This window comes from Ctenopharyngodon idella, chromosome 6, assembly GCF_019924925.1.
Source record: "Ctenopharyngodon idella isolate HZGC_01 chromosome 6, HZGC01, whole genome shotgun sequence".
In the NCBI taxonomy this organism is placed as follows: Eukaryota; Metazoa; Chordata; class Actinopteri; order Cypriniformes; family Xenocyprididae; genus Ctenopharyngodon; species Ctenopharyngodon idella.
Window position 1 is genome coordinate 18,752,620 of NC_067225.1, and position 20,895 is coordinate 18,773,514.

Genomic DNA, 20,895 nt, shown 5'->3' on the forward strand with positions numbered 1-20,895 from the left:
TAATCCACACTTCTGAAGTCATAATTACGAGCTTCGCATTCAAGTTTCGACATGAGAGGGCGTTCATGTGCATTTTTTTTTTTTCCTGGGAAACCCGTATGTACAATAATTCAGAGAGCACATGAAGTCCTCAGTTTCCCTTGTTCAGTTGCCCGTTCTATGTTAAGCTGAGTTGCTCTGTTTCCATGACTCCTGCGTTCTATCCTAAATAAAACCATTACTGTTGCTAATAGATCCTGCTTTCGACTTTATTTGCAACCCAGCCACGACACACATCAAGTTACATTTATATAGGGCTTTATACAATACAGATTTTGTCAAAGCAGCTTCAAAGTAATAAATGGGAAAATAACAGTGTTAATGTTGCAAAATTCATCAAATATGAAACAAATTCAATCTCAGCTGTAAAGCAGCTCTACAGAAGACAATACTGTTATTATTCAGCTCAATTCAGTTCAGTGTGTCTTTAGTGGAAAAAAAGCCTTTGTCAACAAAGGTTGGTGTCTTGCACTCCATGTAAATAGTAGTGGTCGACCGATAATCATATTTTTCAAATAAAGAGAAGGTAGCTTTAATTTTACATACAGTACACAGTGAAAATGTCACGAATACAACAAGTGCTGGTGTTCTCAGTGCCTTCAAAATAAAAGTCCTGCAGCCATCAGTCAAACAAAAAAACGTATCGGCCGACGTTGATAATAAAAAAAAAAGCCAAATATTGGCCTATATACAGGCCATGGCGATATATTGGTCAGCTACTAGTATATAGACACTGCCCATTAATGCCCATGACCCATGAGACAATGTTTGTGATGCACATAGACATTTTTAATAGAAGCTTTTGGCTTACCTCCACTGCTGCCTTAGCTCTCTCAAACTCTTCCTCCAGAGACTGGTTTCTGGACAGCAGTGTGCTACCCCACCTTTGGTCTTTGCTCAAACGGCCCTGTCAAACACATGCACACAGAAGAGTCAGAGAAAACGTGGTCAGCCATCTCTCAATCACTCTGACAGGAGAAAAGGCCCTGCCCTTGCCAAACCCCTGATGCCAGAGGCCAGGAGAAATGCCAGCATTAGCAGCACAGGGTCTTCTTTCTCTCTCTTTCTCACTTTCACTCTTTTGAGGTCTTTCTGTCCACACTTAATGTTCTCACACTCATAATGGCTCTGGACTGGCTTGTCATGCACAACGTGCTGCCCTGCACATTTTTCTCAGTATGCAAATCTGAAAATAGCATGGCAGGAGACCTTTGCTCAGCATGAATCGTCAAATACACACCATTTTCAGCACTGTACACCTGAAGACATGCTTCACATGCAGCAAAGCCATTCATTTTGACTACACTGCTGTGTGTGTATACCACACAGCAATGAAAATCAAGCTTACTGCAAAATAAAACACAACACTAAGATCTCAGGGGTTTTATTTTCTCAGAGTCATAAAGGCTTCATCTGGAGAGGTTTCAAATTTAGAGGGTGACATGGGCATGATAAATAATAGGAACCTTCTGTTTACATTTACTGACGGCTTTGGATGTTAAAACAAACACTATAAAATACTATATTATATTTTGCTATTCGTTTATTGCTAGGGCTGTCAATCAATTCATTGAATTAATTACAGGATATTCCATAAATAATTGCATATATCTAGCTGTCTTTAAATTGCTCTGATGGTAGGAAAATTCCTCATTGCAAAATTAATGTACAGGCCAGGGGGCATGATTAATTGTGCTACTTTTTAATTGTGTCTTTTAAAAAAAATTAGTCACACTAAATTAACATGTTAAATTGACGGCCCTAGTTTTTCATTTTCATTGATAATAATGTTTTTGGTGCTCCTTAAACTTTAAAGTTGCTTGTCATTTTAATGAAGAATGTAATCATAGAGTTACCCTTTAAAATTCACCCTCTGTATTTGTATCTTGTTCTTAGGTCACTCTAAATGTCAAGTGCTGAGCTATCAAAGGACTTCCATTCCCCCAATTCAATTCTCGGCATAACAAAGCCTTCCAGGCAGACTGAATCAAAGGAATACGATGAAGTATTTGCCACCTGCCTCATTGGATATTAATCAATTACCAAGGTTACCAAGTTAAACGGATTTCATACAGGAGGCTATAATGGAGGCCTCAAAAAGGACAATTGGTCTTGCTTCATTGTGCTGGTGCAGCTCTGTATAATTACATTTAATGTGCCCTGTCAGACCCTGTGTCAGTGCAACAATTACCTTTAACATTACACATTCCATTTCCACTGCACCTCATGGCCGAAAGACAATTTGAGCTTGATGTTTTTAGAACCATGCAGCTCACAAGTGTGATGATTGCTTCATCATGACTAGTCTTAAGACATGTAAGAAAAATGTACCTGTACTCCTAATGCAAGGTTTAAGTATATAAGGGTCAGTGATGTACAGTATGACATAGGGGTGTAACGATACCCTCATGTCACGATTCGATACATAACGATACTGAACGCATGATATGATATTATTGTGATACTCCAAGACATAAGGTAAAAGGTTAACAAAAATGTACTGTTGATTAAAATGCTAAATTTTGTATTACTTTGGAGTGGAAACAATGGTGACACCAGAATAAAAATATTTCATGATTCTGAAGCTGAAAATACAGAATTATTTTAGACGAATATGCTTGCACTCTGTTACTGACAAGATATATTTAAAATGATGTAGGCCACTTTTACTGGTAACAAGACATTTGGCATTATCAGGACACACAAATATTCCCCCATTGCATTATTATACATTATATTCAACATTATATATAGTAGTTTAATATACAAACCCGATTCCAAAAAAGTTGGGACACTGTACAAATTGTGAATAAAAAAGGAATGCAATGATGTGGAAGTTTCAAATTTCAATATTTTATTCAGAATACAACATAGATGACATATCAAATGTTTAAACTGAGAAAATGTATCATTTTAAGGGAAAAATAAGTTGATTTTAAATTTCATGGCATCAACACATCTCAAAAAAGTTGGGACAAGGCCATGTTTACCACTGTGTGGCATCCCCTCTTCTTTTTATAACAGTCTGCAAACGTCTGGGGACTGAGGAGACAAGTTGCTCAAGTTTAGGAATAGGAATGTTGTCCCATTCTTGTCTAATACAGGCTTCTAGTTGCTCAACTGTCTTAGGTCTTCTTTATCGCATCTTCCTCTTTATGATGCGCCAAATGTTTTCCATGGGTGAAAGATCTGCACTTCAGGCTGGCCATTTCAGTACCCGGATACTTCTTCTACACAGCCATGATGCTGTAATTGATGCAGTATGTGGTCTGGCATTGTCATGTTGGAAAATGCAAGGTCTTCCCTGAAAGAGACGACGTCTGGATGGGAGCATATGTTGTTCTAGAACTTGGATATACCTTTCAGCATTGATGGTGCCTTTCCAGATGTGTAAGCTGCTCATGCCACATGCACTCATGCAACCCCATACCATCAGAGATGCAGGCTTCTGAACTGAGCGCTGATAACAACTTGGGTTGTCCTTGTCCTCTTTAGTCCGGATGACATGGCGTCCCAGTTTTCCAAAAAGAACTTCAAATTTTGATTCGTCTGACCACAGAACAGTTTTCCACTTTGCCACAGTCCATTTTAAATGAGCCTTGGCCCAGAGAAAACGCCTGCGCTTCTGGATCATGTTTAGATATGGCTTCTTTTTTGACCTATAGAGTTTTAGCAGGCAACGGCGAATGGCACGGTGGATTGTGTTCACCGACGATGTTTTCTGGAAGTATTCCTGAGCCCATGTTGTGATTTCCATTACAGTAGCATTCCTGTATGTGATGCAGTGCCGTTTAAGGGCCCGAAGATCACGGGCATCCAGTATGGTTTTCCGGCCTTGACCCTTATGCACAGAGATTGTTCCAGATTCTCTGAATCTTTGGATGATATTATGCACTGTAGATGATGATAACTTCAAACTCTTTGCAATTTTTCTCTGAGAAACTCCTTTCTGATATTGCTTCACTATTTTTCGCCGCAGCATTGGGGGAATTGGTGATCCTCTGCCCATCTTGACATCTGAGAGACACTGCCACTCTGAGAGGCTCTTTTTATACCCAATCATGTTGCCAATTGACCTAATAAGTTGCAAATTGGTCCTCCAGCTGTTCCTTATATGTACATTTAACTTTTCCGGCCTCTTATTGCTACCTGTCCCAACTTTTTTGGAATGTGTAGCTCTCATGAAATCCAAAATGAGCCAATATTTGGCATGACATTTCAAAATGTCTCACTTTCAACATTTGATATGTTATCTATATTCTATTGTGAATAAAATATAAGTTTATGAGATTTGTAAATTATTGCATTCCTTTTTTATTCACAGTTTGTACAGTGTCCAAACTTTTTTGGAATCAGGTTTGTAGTACTGACACTAAAACTTTGTAAACTTGAATTTTTTCCTCACACAGTAATTTTCATTTTGGGTGAACTACACACAATACATATTGTGACTATCCATGATACAAATTGTTGCATTTTTGTATTATATTGTGACACGATATATTGTTACACCCCTAGTATAAGAGTGTCCATGATAAAGAAACATTAATCATTATTTTTTTAAATAAATGTTTTAAAATGCAATTTTATGGTGAAATGTTTTTCTTTTTTTCTTTTTTTTTCAAAAGGTTTTTTTTTTTAATTATTAAATAATAAATACTCTACTGTTCAAAAGTTTGGGGTCAGTATTTATTTTAAAGAAATTAATACTTTTATGCTGTTATTTTGAACTTTCTATTCATTAAAGAATCCTGAAAAAAAGTAACGGTTTCCACAAAAATATTAAGCAGCACAACTGTTTTCATTGATAATAATAAGAAATGTTTCTTGATCACCAAATCAGCATATTATATATCTGAAGGATCATGTCACACCAAAGACTGAAGTAATGGATGCTGAAAATTCAGTTTTGATATCACAGAAATAAATTACATTTTAAAACATATCAAAATAGAAAACAGTTATTTTAAATTTAATAATATTTCACAATTTATTTCAATAATATTTCACTGTTTTTAATGTATTTTGATCAAATAAATGCAAGCCTGGGTGAAAGACAAAAACATTAAAAAATCTTATAGACCCCAAACTTTAGAAAGGTAGTGTATCGATACGTTTTTGGGGAGTCGCACCACATGACATTTTAACCTGACTACAAACCAGAGGAGCAAATTAAAGGTACTGGAGGAGGCACCCACTGTTGGACACTATATATTTGGTGTAATTTCATTTTTATGCCTTCGCCCAAAGCAAACTGGGGCAATAATGTACAACATCCGATGTTGATATAGGACAGTGGCTGGACAATAATTAATTTGCTAATAATCTAATCATGATAGATAGCAATACAACAGACCTGCATGCTTCACTGAGGGTAAAAGCGTGTAACATTTGTACCCTGTAGCACCACAACAAATTTGGAAGTGACCCACCACAAAATCACCACTTCAGTTCATTATTCGCCATGAATGTAGCTCAAGTATTGCCAAAAAGGTTTGGTCTTTTTTGTATTGAATGTGGTGGTGATGCTGTTGCCATGGTGCAAATGCATAGACCATTCAGCGATTCATACAAAGAGTGCACAGAGAGGCTTACGTGTCTTCCACTAACATATTGTCTGTTAAGCTGAAAATAAAGAATTCTAGACATTAGCACAGAATGTTCCACAATGTATTGAGTGACAAACCATTTACAGTTCAAGTGGATGGACTTATAATAATGTTTGACAACACTACAAAAGTGGGACACATATGGAAATAACATGTGAAAGTCACTGACATATGTACAGATGATCATGACTCATAAAAAGAGCGATAAGGGTTGCTTGGTGTTGCACTTACTTGAGTTACTGGCACGGCTTCGGCCTCTACTTTATTATTTACCTCCAGGGAGTTCCTGGGGGCAGTGTCTAGCTGAGTCTTGCAATCCATAGACCTGGGGTTGTGTCATAAAAAATTGATGTTAAAAAAGGTGCTACTGCTACCTATTCATAGTTTTCTTATCACACCATAATAAGAATGCCCACCTGCAGGATAAAACAAGGCTTTCCTCCATTGCTCACTAGTTATTTTTTACCAGGTTTGTACTAAGTGCTAATGTAGCAAGGCAGCGATATTAAAAGACCAAATTCAATATACACCAACGTTATTGATAATGCAAGCACATGAACCCAGAATACAAACGCAACGCAAGGTTTCCATTTAGAGCGATGAGTTTCTGCGCTCATCTGCTTGCCTGTATATAGTATGCATCATCACTATAAGGTGCATTGTGGGGGAAAGTTACTTTTAAAAGTCATGCATTACAATATTGTGTTACTCCCTAAAAAAGTAACTAATTGCGTTACTTATTTACTTTTTATGAAAAGTAATGCATTACATTACTTTTGCGCTACTTTTTCCTCACCTGGGCTGGGCTTGCTTGTTTGTTTTTTTTAATAACAACAAAAAAGTTCTATTTTTGGCAAATGTTAAGGCCCTTTCACACCAAAAGTGAAATGAATAAGGCTCAGGCTGAAGGAAATGTAAATTCACTCCTGTACAGTAGAGGGCGCAGCTCAAACTAACCTTTCAGCTGTGCTGCCATTATGGATTAAAGTAGAACAGGATATAGGAAAAGGAAGTTCAACACTCTTATTTCTAAATCTAATCTAAAGTCATTTTTGCTTATTAGTATGGTTGAATTAGATCATTGAAGGTCAGCAGCAAAGACACTGGTTAATAAAATGAGATTAAATACATAAAGTATATTTGTGTAATTTAATATAGTTAATTACGTATTACAGGTTTGCGTAAAATTCTGAGATTGTTTTTCACTGTTTTTGTTCATTTTGAAGAATACTGAATGTTTTCATGCAAGTGAGATGAGTAAATGCATGCTCACATTTAGTCTAGAACTACAATAACCATGTTTACACAGCGCACACAACACTTCTGCACTTTATTTCTCTTAACACGGAGACAGGAGAGCTGTCAGTCAATGTGAAAAAGTGACTTGCATTACTTACTTGAAAAAGTCAGATATAAAAGTTAGATATTTTGTTGTAAATTGAAAAAGTAATGCATTACTTTACTAGTTACTTGAAAAAGTAATCTGATTACATAACTCAAGTTACTTGTAATGCATTACCCCCAATACTAATAAAGTGTATGCATGTTAAGTTCAAGTTTCATGTTAAGTGTTTTAGAATGTCCTGCTGTTTTTAGTGACTGAAATACTGCAGCAGGTGCTGTATAAGGATCACAAGTGCCCAAAACTTGCGTCTTGGTCAATCTAATCTAAATATTAGTGGCTTGAAACAGATGGAAAATTGACAGGCCTGTGCTGCAGCTCTATGGATCTTTTGCCCTCCAGCTCTCAGTGCCAGTCACGTTACTGAAAACTATTATTCATATCTTTTAGACAAAGTAATTGAGGATTTTCATATTTATTTATTTATTTTTTTAGAGCAGCGACTTACCACACAAATTCGCCAGAATTTTTTGATGAACGTCTTCTCTCAAGTTTCCACTTTCTGCTACCATTTCGCTCTGGGTGTGGGTTGAGTTCTTCCCATTTGTCCAATGAAGATGGAACTGCTACTGTAAACAAAATGAGGCCATGTTGTTTGACAGAGATATATTATCATAATGCAACCCAAGTAAAACACAAACAACACCAAAGTTTGAGGCATTTGCAGTATGCTTATATTGAAGAGGGCAAGTAAGTCATGATATGTAAGCCCGTAATGTTCTTCTCAATGAAAAAGTACTATCCGTTACAGAATCTGTTCAGGTAAAAAAACATTTTTATTTGTGTAACAATCTGATTTCCTTTGACTGATTTACAAGAGAACTACTTGGCCCTTCCCATTAGCTGTGTGACACTTAATACCTGAGTCCAATGAAATTTTTTCAGGTGTGTGGGAACAGGGTGTGCTCTGTTCAACATCCACTTGGATCAGCTCTGTTTCATCTGGCTTCTTCCTGTATGGCGTGCCCTTAGAAGAAAGAGGACTCTTCCTGTCTTTGCTGTGTCTTCTCTCACCAGGCTCACTCAGATCTAGCAAGTCCAGAGAGGAGGACAGTACTGGACAAAGGAAGCAAAAAAAAATCATCTACTTTTTTTTGTCTTCCTGCTCCAGAAAGTTTAGTGGTTCTGAAAGAGTGGGATGCATCCCATGTACAATGCCAAATTTCAAGCATAAGCTAGATCAGTACACAAGCTAGAGCAAAAGTAAAATACAAAAAAGAGAAAGAGGAACTTTTTTTGAAAGTTGTAATGGTCTCAGTGAATTGAATGAAGGTTCAAGAGAAACTGAGAAGGTGAAGGTCAGTGTTGCCAAGTCCGTGGTTTTCTTGAACACTGTTGCCGCGGGATGTTTTTCATGTCCGCGGGTTGTAGCAACCCCAAATAGCATGATATTTAGCCCCTGGAATGCGAATTTTACCAGGGGAACCCCACCAAAAACACGGATTTTACCCCTGGAAACGCGATTGGGCGGGTTTTGTTGTGAAAACCTGGCAACCCTGGTGAAGGTTCTATCTAATATTTGAGAGCCAGTGTCATAAAGTCTCATTTGTGCATTAGAAATAAACTGTGAACTACAAGTTTTTGCTCAGTTTCAAATTATGACATCAACCAAAAGTCCAGAGTTTAAAGGAAAGAAAAAACATATTCTAGCTTAGTTATTGCTCTAGGCACTTATCTACCTGCGTGGTCACAGCAATAAAGACAGCAGGCAGTTCCGACAGCTCAGGGGTCTGTGTCAAATAATCTTTGATGTTGCATGTTCCTCTCCAAGAGAACAAAGAGCGTTTGATATAGTGTGTGTGTGTATATATATATATATATATATATATATATATATATACACACACTTTATCAAGAACACTCTCTACAGAACACTGTGTTCCGCTGCAGAGGATGAAGTTTTGAGTAGAATGTGTTCATTCAATATTCAGAGGGAATGTAGTCAGCTTTTGTGATTAGGTGAGATTAAAGCATAAAACTTTTAGATGGTCGAACCCCCCATTATACAGTACGTGAACACTAAAAACAGATGGTACAGACATATTCTACAGCTTCTATTCTACCGCCTTCCTGTTAGCCATATGGCTTGTAGAACAGAAGTCTTCATAACCAGTAGACAAAATGTCCATGCAGGTCAGTACTGCATATAGATGCCAGCATGGAGGATGCATGATCCCAAGCCTTGAGGGCTTGACAGCACACCTTCTGAAATCTGACACAAACATCAGAGCTAAAACCAGGTTAACACCACATGCTTTTGTATCTGCCGACCACACAAGGACCAGCTTGCACACCAAATACCTGTCAAGATTTTGACATTTAAAACCCCTTTACTTTAAAACAAGCTCAGAGTGCAAGAACCTCAGCCATCAATATAATCAAGAAGATGAATTGATTGAAAGATTGAATTCAATGATTGGACAATAAAACTTGATAACTGGGTCAAAGACATATAATGTGCCCAAAATGAAACATTTTTAAAAGGAAGGAAAAAGTGTTTTAAACACGTGTTAAGTTCATAAATATGTAGTTTTTGCATTCTTGTTGGTTTCATATAGTTTTGAAAAACTTGTATAGCATTTTCAAGAAAAGTTTCAAACAAATAAAAAAAAAATCAGATTTTTTTTCTTTTATACGTTAAATACACATGTTTATTTTTGAATAAATGAATATATATAATGATATATATATATATATATATATATATACAGTCAAACCAAAATTTATTCAGACACTTTGGACATTTCATTCATTAATACAGTTTATTCACTATAGTTTAAAAAAATGGTAATAAAATATGATAAATGAGTTAAACTGTGTCAGAAAAAAATCATCTTAATTATGTCAGATAACACTTAAGCAAAACATGGTCAGGTCAAAGTGTCTGAATAATTTTGGTTCCAAATTTTTATCAATTTTACTGGTAGTCCACTGTATGAAGAATTTTTGGGTATAATATGTCACAGTTTACTTTATTTTGCTATCCTCACTTACATAAATGAACTATAGTGAAAATACACTAGTAAATACACTATACACTAGTAAAAATATATAAAAAATGTCTGAATAATTTTTGGTTTGACTGTATATATAAATAAACATTTTGAAATTGTGATTTTTCTCTGGTTTTGATGTTAAAATTATAAAGCAGATAAGCATGTGTGCATTGAATAAGCCACCAATCCACTGGTACTGAAATTGTTATAATGACCAAAAATATATCTGGTTTAAGTTTACACGATCTTACACATTGATGGTTTATTATTATTATTATTAATTAGTTTGTAGATGCTTAAGACGTGATATAGAGCTAAAATTCAGTGTGGTTCAATGCACTGGTCTTGCTTTGAATCTCATAAGCATCTCAATGAAAGAAGTATAGGAGTCCTGACGCCTTCATAATATGATAGTCTGACAATACTTAAACCAAAGCAAGTCGTGATTTTTTTATTGCTAAAATGAAAAATTAATCAAAATCTCACTCAGGAGAATCTGCCAGAGAATAATAATTGAATTCAGAAGCGTTCCTTTGAAAGATTACAGCAGTTCCCTTTAAAGACCTGAATATAAATTTCTATAATCAGCTCCATTCCTGTTATAGACAGACACTGCTTAAAAAAGCCTGGTATTTCTCTAATCATTCAAATTCTTCTTCAAGAATGTAGTTTAATTCAGCATATATTAATAAACATTGTGCAAAAACATTTAAAGTGGTACCAACAAGAAACTATGAATTTAATGCAGTGTTTACTCAGCAATTGACTCTGGCTTCACATTTCAAGTCAGGCACTTACATACTCAACTACACATAAATCAATAACTGGCACTTTTACTATTTGTTTGACAGACTGAAAATCTTTCATACTGTGAAGTATGTGACATTTTGATTGCAGAAAGTTCTGCCTGGTAATTTCTGAACCTCAATATGCATTATGTTCAGAGGCACAGTAATTAGCAGACTGCTGCTTTTTTACAACCAAATCGAAAGATCCTCCAAACGTAATCTGTTGGTAAATTGAATATGCTGTTTTCCACAATCAGAAAGTAAACAAGATACTCTATAGGGAGTAGGAGAGGTTGTCTTAATTGCTTTGTGGTGTAGGCAAGACAGGATGCAAGTGAAATAAATACAGTTTTACTTGCTCAGCCTCTCAGTGTGAACTTCACGTAATACAGCTGTCATGAAGTAAGAGGCCACTTACTTCCTCATTTAGTAATGTGTCTGTCAGCTCTGCTAATAAGTGTTGAAGATGTATATAATGCAGACGACATCTGTGAGGAATTAATTAGGTAGAAACGTAAGCATGAGCGATATCTGGTGTTAGCAGCCACCATTGAGGTTTGCCATGTTAATGGCTACACAAAAATATCACACATTTGTTTGAACAGTGGCATTAGTTTAAAGTGGAATTTTGTTTGGCTTGATAAGGCAAAGGTATGCATGTCTTTTGTTTAATTATAATTTACTCAATTATATTAAGTTGTCTTGACTGAATTGGAAATCACCTATTTAGCTTAATAAAGTCCCTTTTAAAGTCATTCAACTTTGCAGTTATCTTGGTAACGCCACCAGGCAGCTATTTCCAGTCATGCAAGTACATCTATTTGAATCAATCTGAATTTCAATCAGGAATAACATTGAACAACACTGGTATGATAAATTGTGATTTTAAAGTTAAAATCATGCACAAAAATAGTGTTTTTAGGCTGATCCATTTGTAGTTTCCGTGGAGTGTTACAATTTCTTCTATTAATTTTTGTACGAATATGCATGCTGGGAAGAAGTTGAAAATGACTGGACAACTAATTTTTTTTTTCACTATAGGGCTACACTATACTATTTTAAAGTTTTTAAAAGAGGTCTCTAATCCTCAACAAGGCTACATTTATTTGACCAAAAATACAGTAAAAACAGTAATATTGTAAAATATTTTACAATTTAAAACAACTGTTTTAAATTTTAAAATGTAATTTATTCTTGTGATGGCAAAGCTGAATTTTCAGCAGCCATTACTCCAGTCTTCAGCGTCACATGATCCTGATGCTATGGTTAATTAGTGCTTAAGTAACATTTCTTATTATTATCACAGCTGAAAATGGTGGTGCTGCTTAAAACTTTTGTGGAAACCATGATACATCTCTTTTAGGATTGTTTGATGAATAGAACGTTCAAAAGAACAGCATTTATTTGAAATAGAATTATTTTGTAATAGTATAAAAGACTTTACTATTGCTTTTAAGCAATTTAATGCATTTTTTCTGAATAAAAGTATTAATTTAAATAATCAAAATCTTACTGACCCCAAACTATTGAATGGTAGTATATTTTAGATTAAAAAATCCAAATAATCTGCTATGCTTGTTGGTTTTTGGGTCGTAAAAATCAGATTATATTGTAAATGTTGTTAAATGATTATTTCACTTCAGAATTAAAATTTCCTGATAATGTACTCACCCCCATGTCAACCATGTCTTTCATTATTCAGTCAAAAAGAAATGATGGTTTTTGAGGAAAACATTCCAGGATTTTTCTCCATATAGTGGACTTCATGCGTGGCACATCGCAGAGCTAGTGCAAGATGAGCATTTGTGGTTAAACAGTATATAATTTTTTTTTTTTTTTTTTTAAATGACTGATCGTTTTACTAGGTAAGACCCTTGTTCCTCATCTGGGATCGTGTAGAGCCCTTTGAAGCTGCATTGAAACTGCAATTTAGAACTTCAACCCGTTGGTAGCAGTTGAAGTCCACTATGTGGAGAAATATCCTGGAATGTTTTCCTCAACCGTAATTTCTTTTCGACTGAAGAAAGAAAGACATAAACATCTTGGAAGACATGGGGGTGAGTAAATTATCAGGAAATTTTAATTCTGAAGTGAACCAATTCTTTAACATTTCAGAATTACTATAGCATAATAGTACAGTGCAGTGAAGTATAGTATAGTGGAGAAGCAGATTTTTTTGAGGAAAAAGAGGAAGGTCAGTATCTCTGGTACCTGCTGTGTTGGAGGTTACTGGGCGGGCAGCTCCATCACACTTGGTCTCGCAGAGGAAATCATCGATAGAAGGGCTCAGCAAGGGACGGCTCTCTTGTTGCTCGCTCACCAGCTGAAAAATCAAGCAGAAGTGTGCGATGAGATCTACATTAATGCACTTGGCCTCCTGTTCTCCTATTGTTTGAGTTGCAGCCAGCCTCCTTTGCGCCATGACCATCTCTGCGTGTGATTGGTAAGGCTGGTAGTTACCACCCTTACAGCTGTTGCCTATTTACAGGACTGAGACGACAATTCTCACCTTGCCCCCCTCTGACAAACGTCCCTAGCCTGAGGATGTTTCTCTCTCCCTTTCTCACTTAAACAGAGAGAAAGTTTTTCCATTTCTAAGAACATAATTGCGCATAAATATAATTATCACAAGGTGTGAGACTGTCTTTATAAAGCCCCCATCAGTGTACTATATGTGCTATGTGACAGAATGTGTGTATGTTCTCTTGAGAGACTGGCGTAGAGGTGGCCTTGTGTCTAACAGAATGGAAAAAACACATCAATCATCATCTGGTTGTTCTCATAGTGTTCATTCAGCCATGCCTCACTCTCATCGGAGGAGAGCACTTTTGCGGGCAGTGCATAGCTACAGAAATTCTGCATTTTCAGCCATAACTACCACTCTTTTGAAAATATAATCCTTTAGTCAGGATAGAGACACACATTTGCAACATTAAAGAGATTCCTTAAACTTAATCTGTGTCCCCAATGTGGACAAATTCATTATTTTATTACTACATATTGCATATTTATGTAGTAAATACAGAGAAACAGGCTAATCTATTAACTGGATTTGATAATCTCCATTGTTTACATAATTTAAGACATGAAGGGTGATCACACTAGCTGAGGTAAACATTTCTAACCATATGTATCTTCGCCCCCTTAGACTCCTCCTCCCTTCTCTTTCTCTCTCTTTTTTTTTTTTTTTTTCAGATTTGCTTGCTTATGTGACTACGTGACTGGAAGGCAGCTAGCTACCAAGCTAACACTTGCTAATGTCTGAATAAGTAGCTACTTAAATTTGTTTGTGTATAATTATTTTGCTTGGTACGAATTTATGGTTTCTGACGAGTTGTATGTTAACAATAACATCATTAGTTAGGTGTGGTCATATTCACTATAGTAACAACGCAATGCAACGTTTGTATCAAGTGTTTCGAAGGTCAAAAGTCACTAAACATGCTGTGAACGAATGTAGCAGAATAGATACAGCTAATGCTTAAAAACTAAACTATTCATTTAGCTTCTGCCTGTTTGCTAATTAGCTTGTAAAGCTACACTACCATATAGTTTGAAGATTGAAGTTTGTAATATTTTTTAAAGTCCCTGTGGTGAAAATCAAGTTTTTAATGTTGTTTATATGTCTTTGTGGTGGTTTTAATATGCTTTAAGACAAACCATGTGCAAATTCATAAGTCTACACCATTGCTGAGTATTTTCTATTTAAAACGGCAGTGAAAAACAGACAGTCTCAAACCCACGGTTTGAAATTGCTGGTGTTTGTGACGTCACAAACTACCTTGTGACCAATCACGTCAACGTGCCGGCGGGCTTTAGCATATCATTAACCATGAGCGGGTAGGGTAGATTTAGCAATATAGTGGGTGTATGATATATAACAATGTTATGATGAACTATATGTCTTTCTCCACTGACGTTCTAAGGTGTCGAAAGCTTTTCTAAGGATGCTGATTTTTAGAAGACAGCTGTTTGATAATGTAGTCAAGCAAAAGGCTAATCATATTAATTACCGTTATGTGTCCGACATTGTAAAAAGCGATATCATTGTGCAGAGTTTACCTCAGTAAGTTGACTGAGTGGATCTCTGAGCTCATGCGAGTGAGTGGAGGCGGGGCTAATTAGCATATTCATAGATCTGCGTATAATAAATAAAGCAAGGGTGTAGAGTTACATTCAAGCTATTTTAAGGCATGAAGAATTTTTTTTCACAGGAAAAAAATGTTTAAATTTTTCATTTTGGTGATCAAAGATTTTAAGGGATACAATTATTGACTACAGGGGGACTTTAATGTTTTTGAAAGAATTCTCTTATAATCACCAGCCTGTACCCCTGGATGAAGCTAAGAAATGTCCCTGGTTTGCATGTTGCTGACATGTTTAGTGCAAATAGTGTACAGGGCTGTATCATCAAAACGTTGCAGGCTGTAAAACAGCACACATGTAATTTCATGTCACATTCACATGTCCTATATATGGACTTAACAACATCACATGCTTCAAGCTACGCTGCCTAAATTAATAGACTGTTGCATATTTATAATTTAAAACAAACTGACCTTATTGAAAACTCTGACCTTATCAAGACTGGCTTAATTAAGGGCTCCTGCATTTTCCCTCAGATTTATTTTTAATTTGTCCGGGGCTTAAACAAGACCCTAGAGACAAAAGTCCAGCAGGAATTAATTTAGAGATGGACATAGAAAAACATTAATTATTAATAACAAAAAAATGGATTATACTTCTCTGAGCAAAAACTATCTGTGCTTGGCAATTTTCTGGTGTATATATTCTACCTTCAAACTAGCGACTATATGAGGGTTTGTGATCTCTACGTACAGTAGCTTGACAGAAGCTTTGAAATAAATACTGAATATTCATGAATAACACAAGCAGTGTATGTTGGCCAGAGAGCTTGGGAGAACATTCTGTTGTGAGAGTCTGTGCCAGAACGCTGACCCAGCAGTCTTAATTGGGTTGCACTGACAACTCTGGCTCTGCTAGTGTCAGGGAGGAGATTTATTCCTCCACTGGCTGGTATGCCTGATGTTACCCAAGCTGAACTCCTGCTGTTACAACACCTTGTACATTTTTGATGAAAGTGAAGAAAATGAGGGTACTCTGTCTTCTGTTGTCTTTGCCTTCTTTCACATGCAGGAAGTTCAGATTTGCTGATCAGCAAGCATCTGAACATTCTGAAGTGTCAGGCTGGGTTATGTAACAGCCTCTACTGTTCGGATGTTTTATCACTGTAGGTGAGCTGGATTTGGAACTCACTTTTATTTTGCCCCTCTAAGCCTTATTAAAAAAGCATAATTTCCTCCCTTGTGAATGCCAGCAGAACAAGGGCCATAATGAGAGGGGGAGAATTGTTTTGGAAACATTTTGGGCTGTACAACTTAATTAGATTGCCCTGTATTCTGTTTAAAACTGTTTTTCATTTCTGGCACAAATTGGTTGTTGACATTAATAGGAATTATTAAGGGGACAAAACTCATTCTTGTAATTAGAGCAGATAACTACAGTCACGGTACAGAACAGTTCGGCTACTTTGTTAACTGATTAGTCTTATTAGTCTGATTATTTCAATAGCAATCTTGTTGACAGAGGATTTATTGAGCTGTTCTGTCTGAGAGAAGGAAACACATTTGTTGTATCGTCAGTTACAAGGGCATTCGCTAAATTAAAAAGTTTAACACATTAAGAATTAACTTGTGTTTTTTGTTAAGTCTGAATGGTGTGAACTCACATGATTTCAATAAGGCTACACTGCAAGTTTTCTATAAAAAAGTTAGTTTATTTAATTATTGTTAAATTAAATTATCATTTAACTATTATTATTTTAAAACTATTTAGGGGTTGTCCGCTCAATGTATTTCGCGATCACGTGACCACTAAACGTCGAAAAGAATCCTCACGTCCATTGGCTGCAGCCACCTTTGTTAGATATGCTAGTTACATAGTGTAGGCCTACTTCACATCATTTGGTAATGTGAAGAGCAAAAAATAGTCAGGTGTAAAACGGTGTCCGATTGGTCTCTACACATCGTCCCTACCCACTATATCCAACCACCACACCTGAGATCCAGGCTGTGTCCAAAATCGGCTCCTTATACCCTCATTCACTATTCCATACAGTAGTCCACTAATATAGTTCACTTGACAGAGTGAATGAAAACAAGCGAATTTGGACACTGAGTGTGCCAGAAGGGCTGCTTTTGCGTAGTCTGTGCTTGCTTTTTAATAATTATTTCAAACTGGCATCTCCAGTAGTAATGAAAAGATTTATCTTGAACTCTATCATGGAAACTATGTATAAACCTTAATTAAACAATTTAATAATCAATTAAAAAGGAATTTGTACCTGTATGATATTATGCTGTAGCCACATTGGAACAGTGGTTTGGAAAATGGATGGATGGATGATTCAGCTAGATGCCATCTTCTGGTCAGATGTGGGAATATATTCGGCGCGCGACTCTCACAGTGCGTTATTGGAATTCTCTAGCCGTTGAGCGTACATCGCTTGTACACTCGTTATTGCGGTGCATTGTGGGATTGAATGAGTGCACTCTAACGTTCACTATGGTTTCCGGACACCACTATAAATGGCTGTCCCCTAAAATAGTGGCCTATTTAAGGGTATAGGGGGCGACTGGGACAACCCCAGTTTTCATTGGATGAGCTTTCAAAATTATGTTGAAAAACACTGCATCATGATCGCGTCACAATCGGATTATGGAAGTCCTATAGCTTTAGCCAAGCAGCATGTCATGTCACTCCGTGATCTTGTCTTATGTTGTGTTTGGGCTTGTTGGGCTTGTTAGGACCACCTGCTCTAAATAAAGATATACAATCTACTATGGTTTACTAATGTTTTGCGAAGTTCCAAACAAAAACATGCCGCAAAAACCATCATGTGTATACTGTTTACACGTGCATCAGTGGCGCTTTTTTCATACAAATTGGTATGGTTTGGTCTCTAACTGAAACAAATATGCTTGTTGTATTCTGCTAGTTGAGACCTTTCAACCTTTTCAAGTCTCTCTGTTATGTACGATGATTTTACAGATACCCCCTACTTTGGATTTGATATGTTGATTAACAATTAATCGATTAATTGATCATTAATTTAAACAACGATCGATTATTATGGGAATATGCAAATTGATCTCTTTACCGTGAATGCTGATTCCCAGTAACTGCGAAGCAGAATAAATTCACTGATAGGTACTGTAAGAAAAATAATGTTTTTGGACTTCTCAGGAATATATTTATATATAAAGGATTTTTTTTCTGTTCTTCTCAGCTACGCTTTATCAAAACACAAGCATTTTGTACCTCTTCACTTTTGTCTTTGTGTTGAGCCAGAGGGCATGGGATAAATTATGTCATGGAAAACTTCAACTAATTGTGTCACGTGGGCTTAGCTCCTGGTGGTAACTCCAAGATATTGTTGTCAAGGGAACCTGGAACCAGTTTAGCTAGCGGGAGTCTTAAGGGGGAGAGTTAGGGAGGTAAGTTGAGGGAGGTATAAGCTCATCTGTGGCAATTATTAGTGTTATAAATAACAGCATAAACGTACACAACTGCATCATGTATGAGGAATGATTTTCAGAGGTATTTGGCAGTAAAAGTAATACCATGTTAAAAACCTATATTATTTAATCTCGAGCTATAAATTATGATTGAGGCCTGTATAATTAACTGTATAATTAATATGATATTTGAACAGAAAGTGTTTATGCAACACAAGCATAGTTGCTCATTTGATCAAACATCGAAAAACATTCAAAAGTATAAATAATGACGCCTGGTTCTCGCAATGACGAAGTGTTTTCAATTAAGTAAAAAAAAAAAAAAAACCTGCTTCCTCTGTCATTCACACAGTGTTCCTGGCTAATTATAAATCTTTCTCTTCAGATAAATTGTGCAATTTTCTTAAGTGACGGCAGGTGTTTAAATATCCACAGTATTAAATTGTTTAGGGACACAGAGAATAAGAAGTGATAATTTCTCAACAGAACGTTATTTAGGCTTTTTTATAAATATCCTAGTATCTATAAATATAACCGAACGACACCCAAATAAACTTTGCCGATGAAATCAACTTCTCATTCGGACCATTAGTTGTTTTACAAGACTGAAGTTACTACAGGTTCCACATTGTGTTAAATAGGTCAGTATTGATCTGATAACACTGGCATCAGTATTGACAAGACTTTACACAGAGGAATGATGCTGTGCTTCACATACCATGTTCGATCTCACCTGATTTGAAAAAATGAACTAACCTTCATGCTATTATGGACAAAGCACAGGAGTGCAGTTGGCTTCAGGTCACTGGTCTATTGATTCTTGACTGATTACAAAACTAACCACTACATGCTTTGCAAAGGCATATTTGAATTATTAGTCATTTAGTGACTAGTGAAGCAAGAGTGGATGCCAGTTAAGTGCTACAAAAGCTTGGTGTAATGCAATTATTATCGAATAGTTCAGAATCCGTCTGGCATCAATACAACACAGACTTGTACTATACAGACGACAGTTACACATACACAACTAAAAAGATTTAAACACAGAATGAGCCACAGACCACACAAGCAACAACAAGATGAGCTATAAAGCTATGACACTAGCCTAATATCAACCACTAAAGAGCAAGGAAATGTATTATTGTCAGAAAGGTTCCAGCAACAAATAAATTTGGGTTTGCTATCATATCATGTAGTTCGTTGCATGTAAAAGAAATGACGCAACACTATTACAATTCTGGTATAAATTGCCTTTTATGTGCCTATTTTGTGTAATAAATTAAAGCACTAAAAACTAAAATAATTTAAAATGATTGTTAAGTGAAGTGAATTTAGACATGATAAAGTACAATATGAAAAATGTATATTCATTTTGGGATTTGCAACGTTAGTAATTTATTAAGCGTTAGATGACGGCAATGGTAATCTAAATGTAAATATAGGTGGAAATATGAGTATGCACAATTAAAATATAGTCTGATAACTGATATAGAACTGATATATTGTGCGTCGCTATATAAAATATTTGTAAAATAATGTTAAATATATCAAATTGAACTGCTTATTAGGGTACACATCAGATTAGAAGCATTTGGTGATGTGTTTCTCTATATTTAGAGCTTAAATATGTGATCTATATTGTGGTTGTGGTGTAAAATCCTTGACCATCACTAAATATACTGTAAGGCTACGATTTAAATCCATGTGTGTCCCATGTGTCCATCTGAAATTATCATTTCTATTGCCAGTGACAAGCCTTGCCTGATGTGAAAAGCTCAATTTTATACCCCACAGAGCTGCTCTGAATGAAAAATAAAAAAGCGTGTGTTTGCTGTTGTGTTGTCGGTTAGGCATTTATGATGGCAGAGACACACAGATTTTTTTTTTAGGCTAAAATGTAGAGGTTAGACATGTGATGGTCAAAGCCTTGCCGCTGGTTATCATCATCATGCAGCGAGAACGGAGGTGCTGTTTCACTCTTGCGGTAGCTGCAGTAGTTCTGCCCACCTTGTTTGTCACCGTGAGGAGGGGCTTGCCTTCTGAGGACGCCTTATTGGGTATCTCCTTCAGGACCATGGCAACGGTCTTATCTGCAGCCCTAGAGTCTTTCCCCTACAACAGTGAAATCAACAATGACTTGTGTCAGGACAGAATATTTAGATATTCCAAGTAATATTCGTCCTACGGTGCTTAAGGCTAAAAGATTTATATGCTATAAGATTAATATGATCACACTGAGCGTCAACAACACACAGCAAAATGAAACACTGCCTAAAGCCACACATGAAAACAGCTGTATGGAGTGACAGTATGCTCTTTCTCACGTCCCCCTCGGTTTTACTTTGCGTGATGAAGCGCTATATCACAAAGAGGCCACCGAAGTCATGCAAGTGATAGGGTGGGTGGCTGTCGTCAACTGCTTTTATCTCAGCTACAGAGACAGAGACGTATGGCCAGTCTGAACAGTCAGTCATTTGAGGATTCAACCACAGACTCCCCTAGGGAAGGTGGCATCCTATTGCT

General features: G+C 36.4%; 1 protein-coding gene across 6 annotated transcripts in view; it reads right to left on the reverse strand.

The window, feature by feature from the left end:
• pex5la (peroxisomal biogenesis factor 5-like a) overlaps positions 1-20,895 on the reverse strand; it is a 93,709-nt gene that overhangs the window by 29,428 nt on the left and 43,386 nt on the right. For 2 of the 6 annotated variants that reach the window (XM_051897355.1, XM_051897357.1), the window contains 7 exons: positions 20,380-20,484; positions 13,046-13,157; positions 7,912-8,106; positions 7,499-7,619; positions 5,880-5,973; positions 5,635-5,664; positions 851-946 (listed from right to left, as the gene is read on the reverse strand). In XM_051897355.1, the coding sequence (XP_051753315.1) occupies positions 851-946; positions 5,635-5,664; positions 5,880-5,973; positions 7,499-7,619; positions 7,912-8,106; positions 13,046-13,157; positions 20,380-20,484 (753 nt within the window). The remainder of the gene's footprint in view (positions 1-850; positions 947-5,634; positions 5,665-5,879; positions 5,974-7,498; positions 7,620-7,911; positions 8,107-13,045; positions 13,158-20,379; positions 20,485-20,895) is intronic. The other 4 variants (XM_051897359.1, XM_051897360.1, XM_051897356.1 and 1 more) reach the window with 3 other exon arrangements.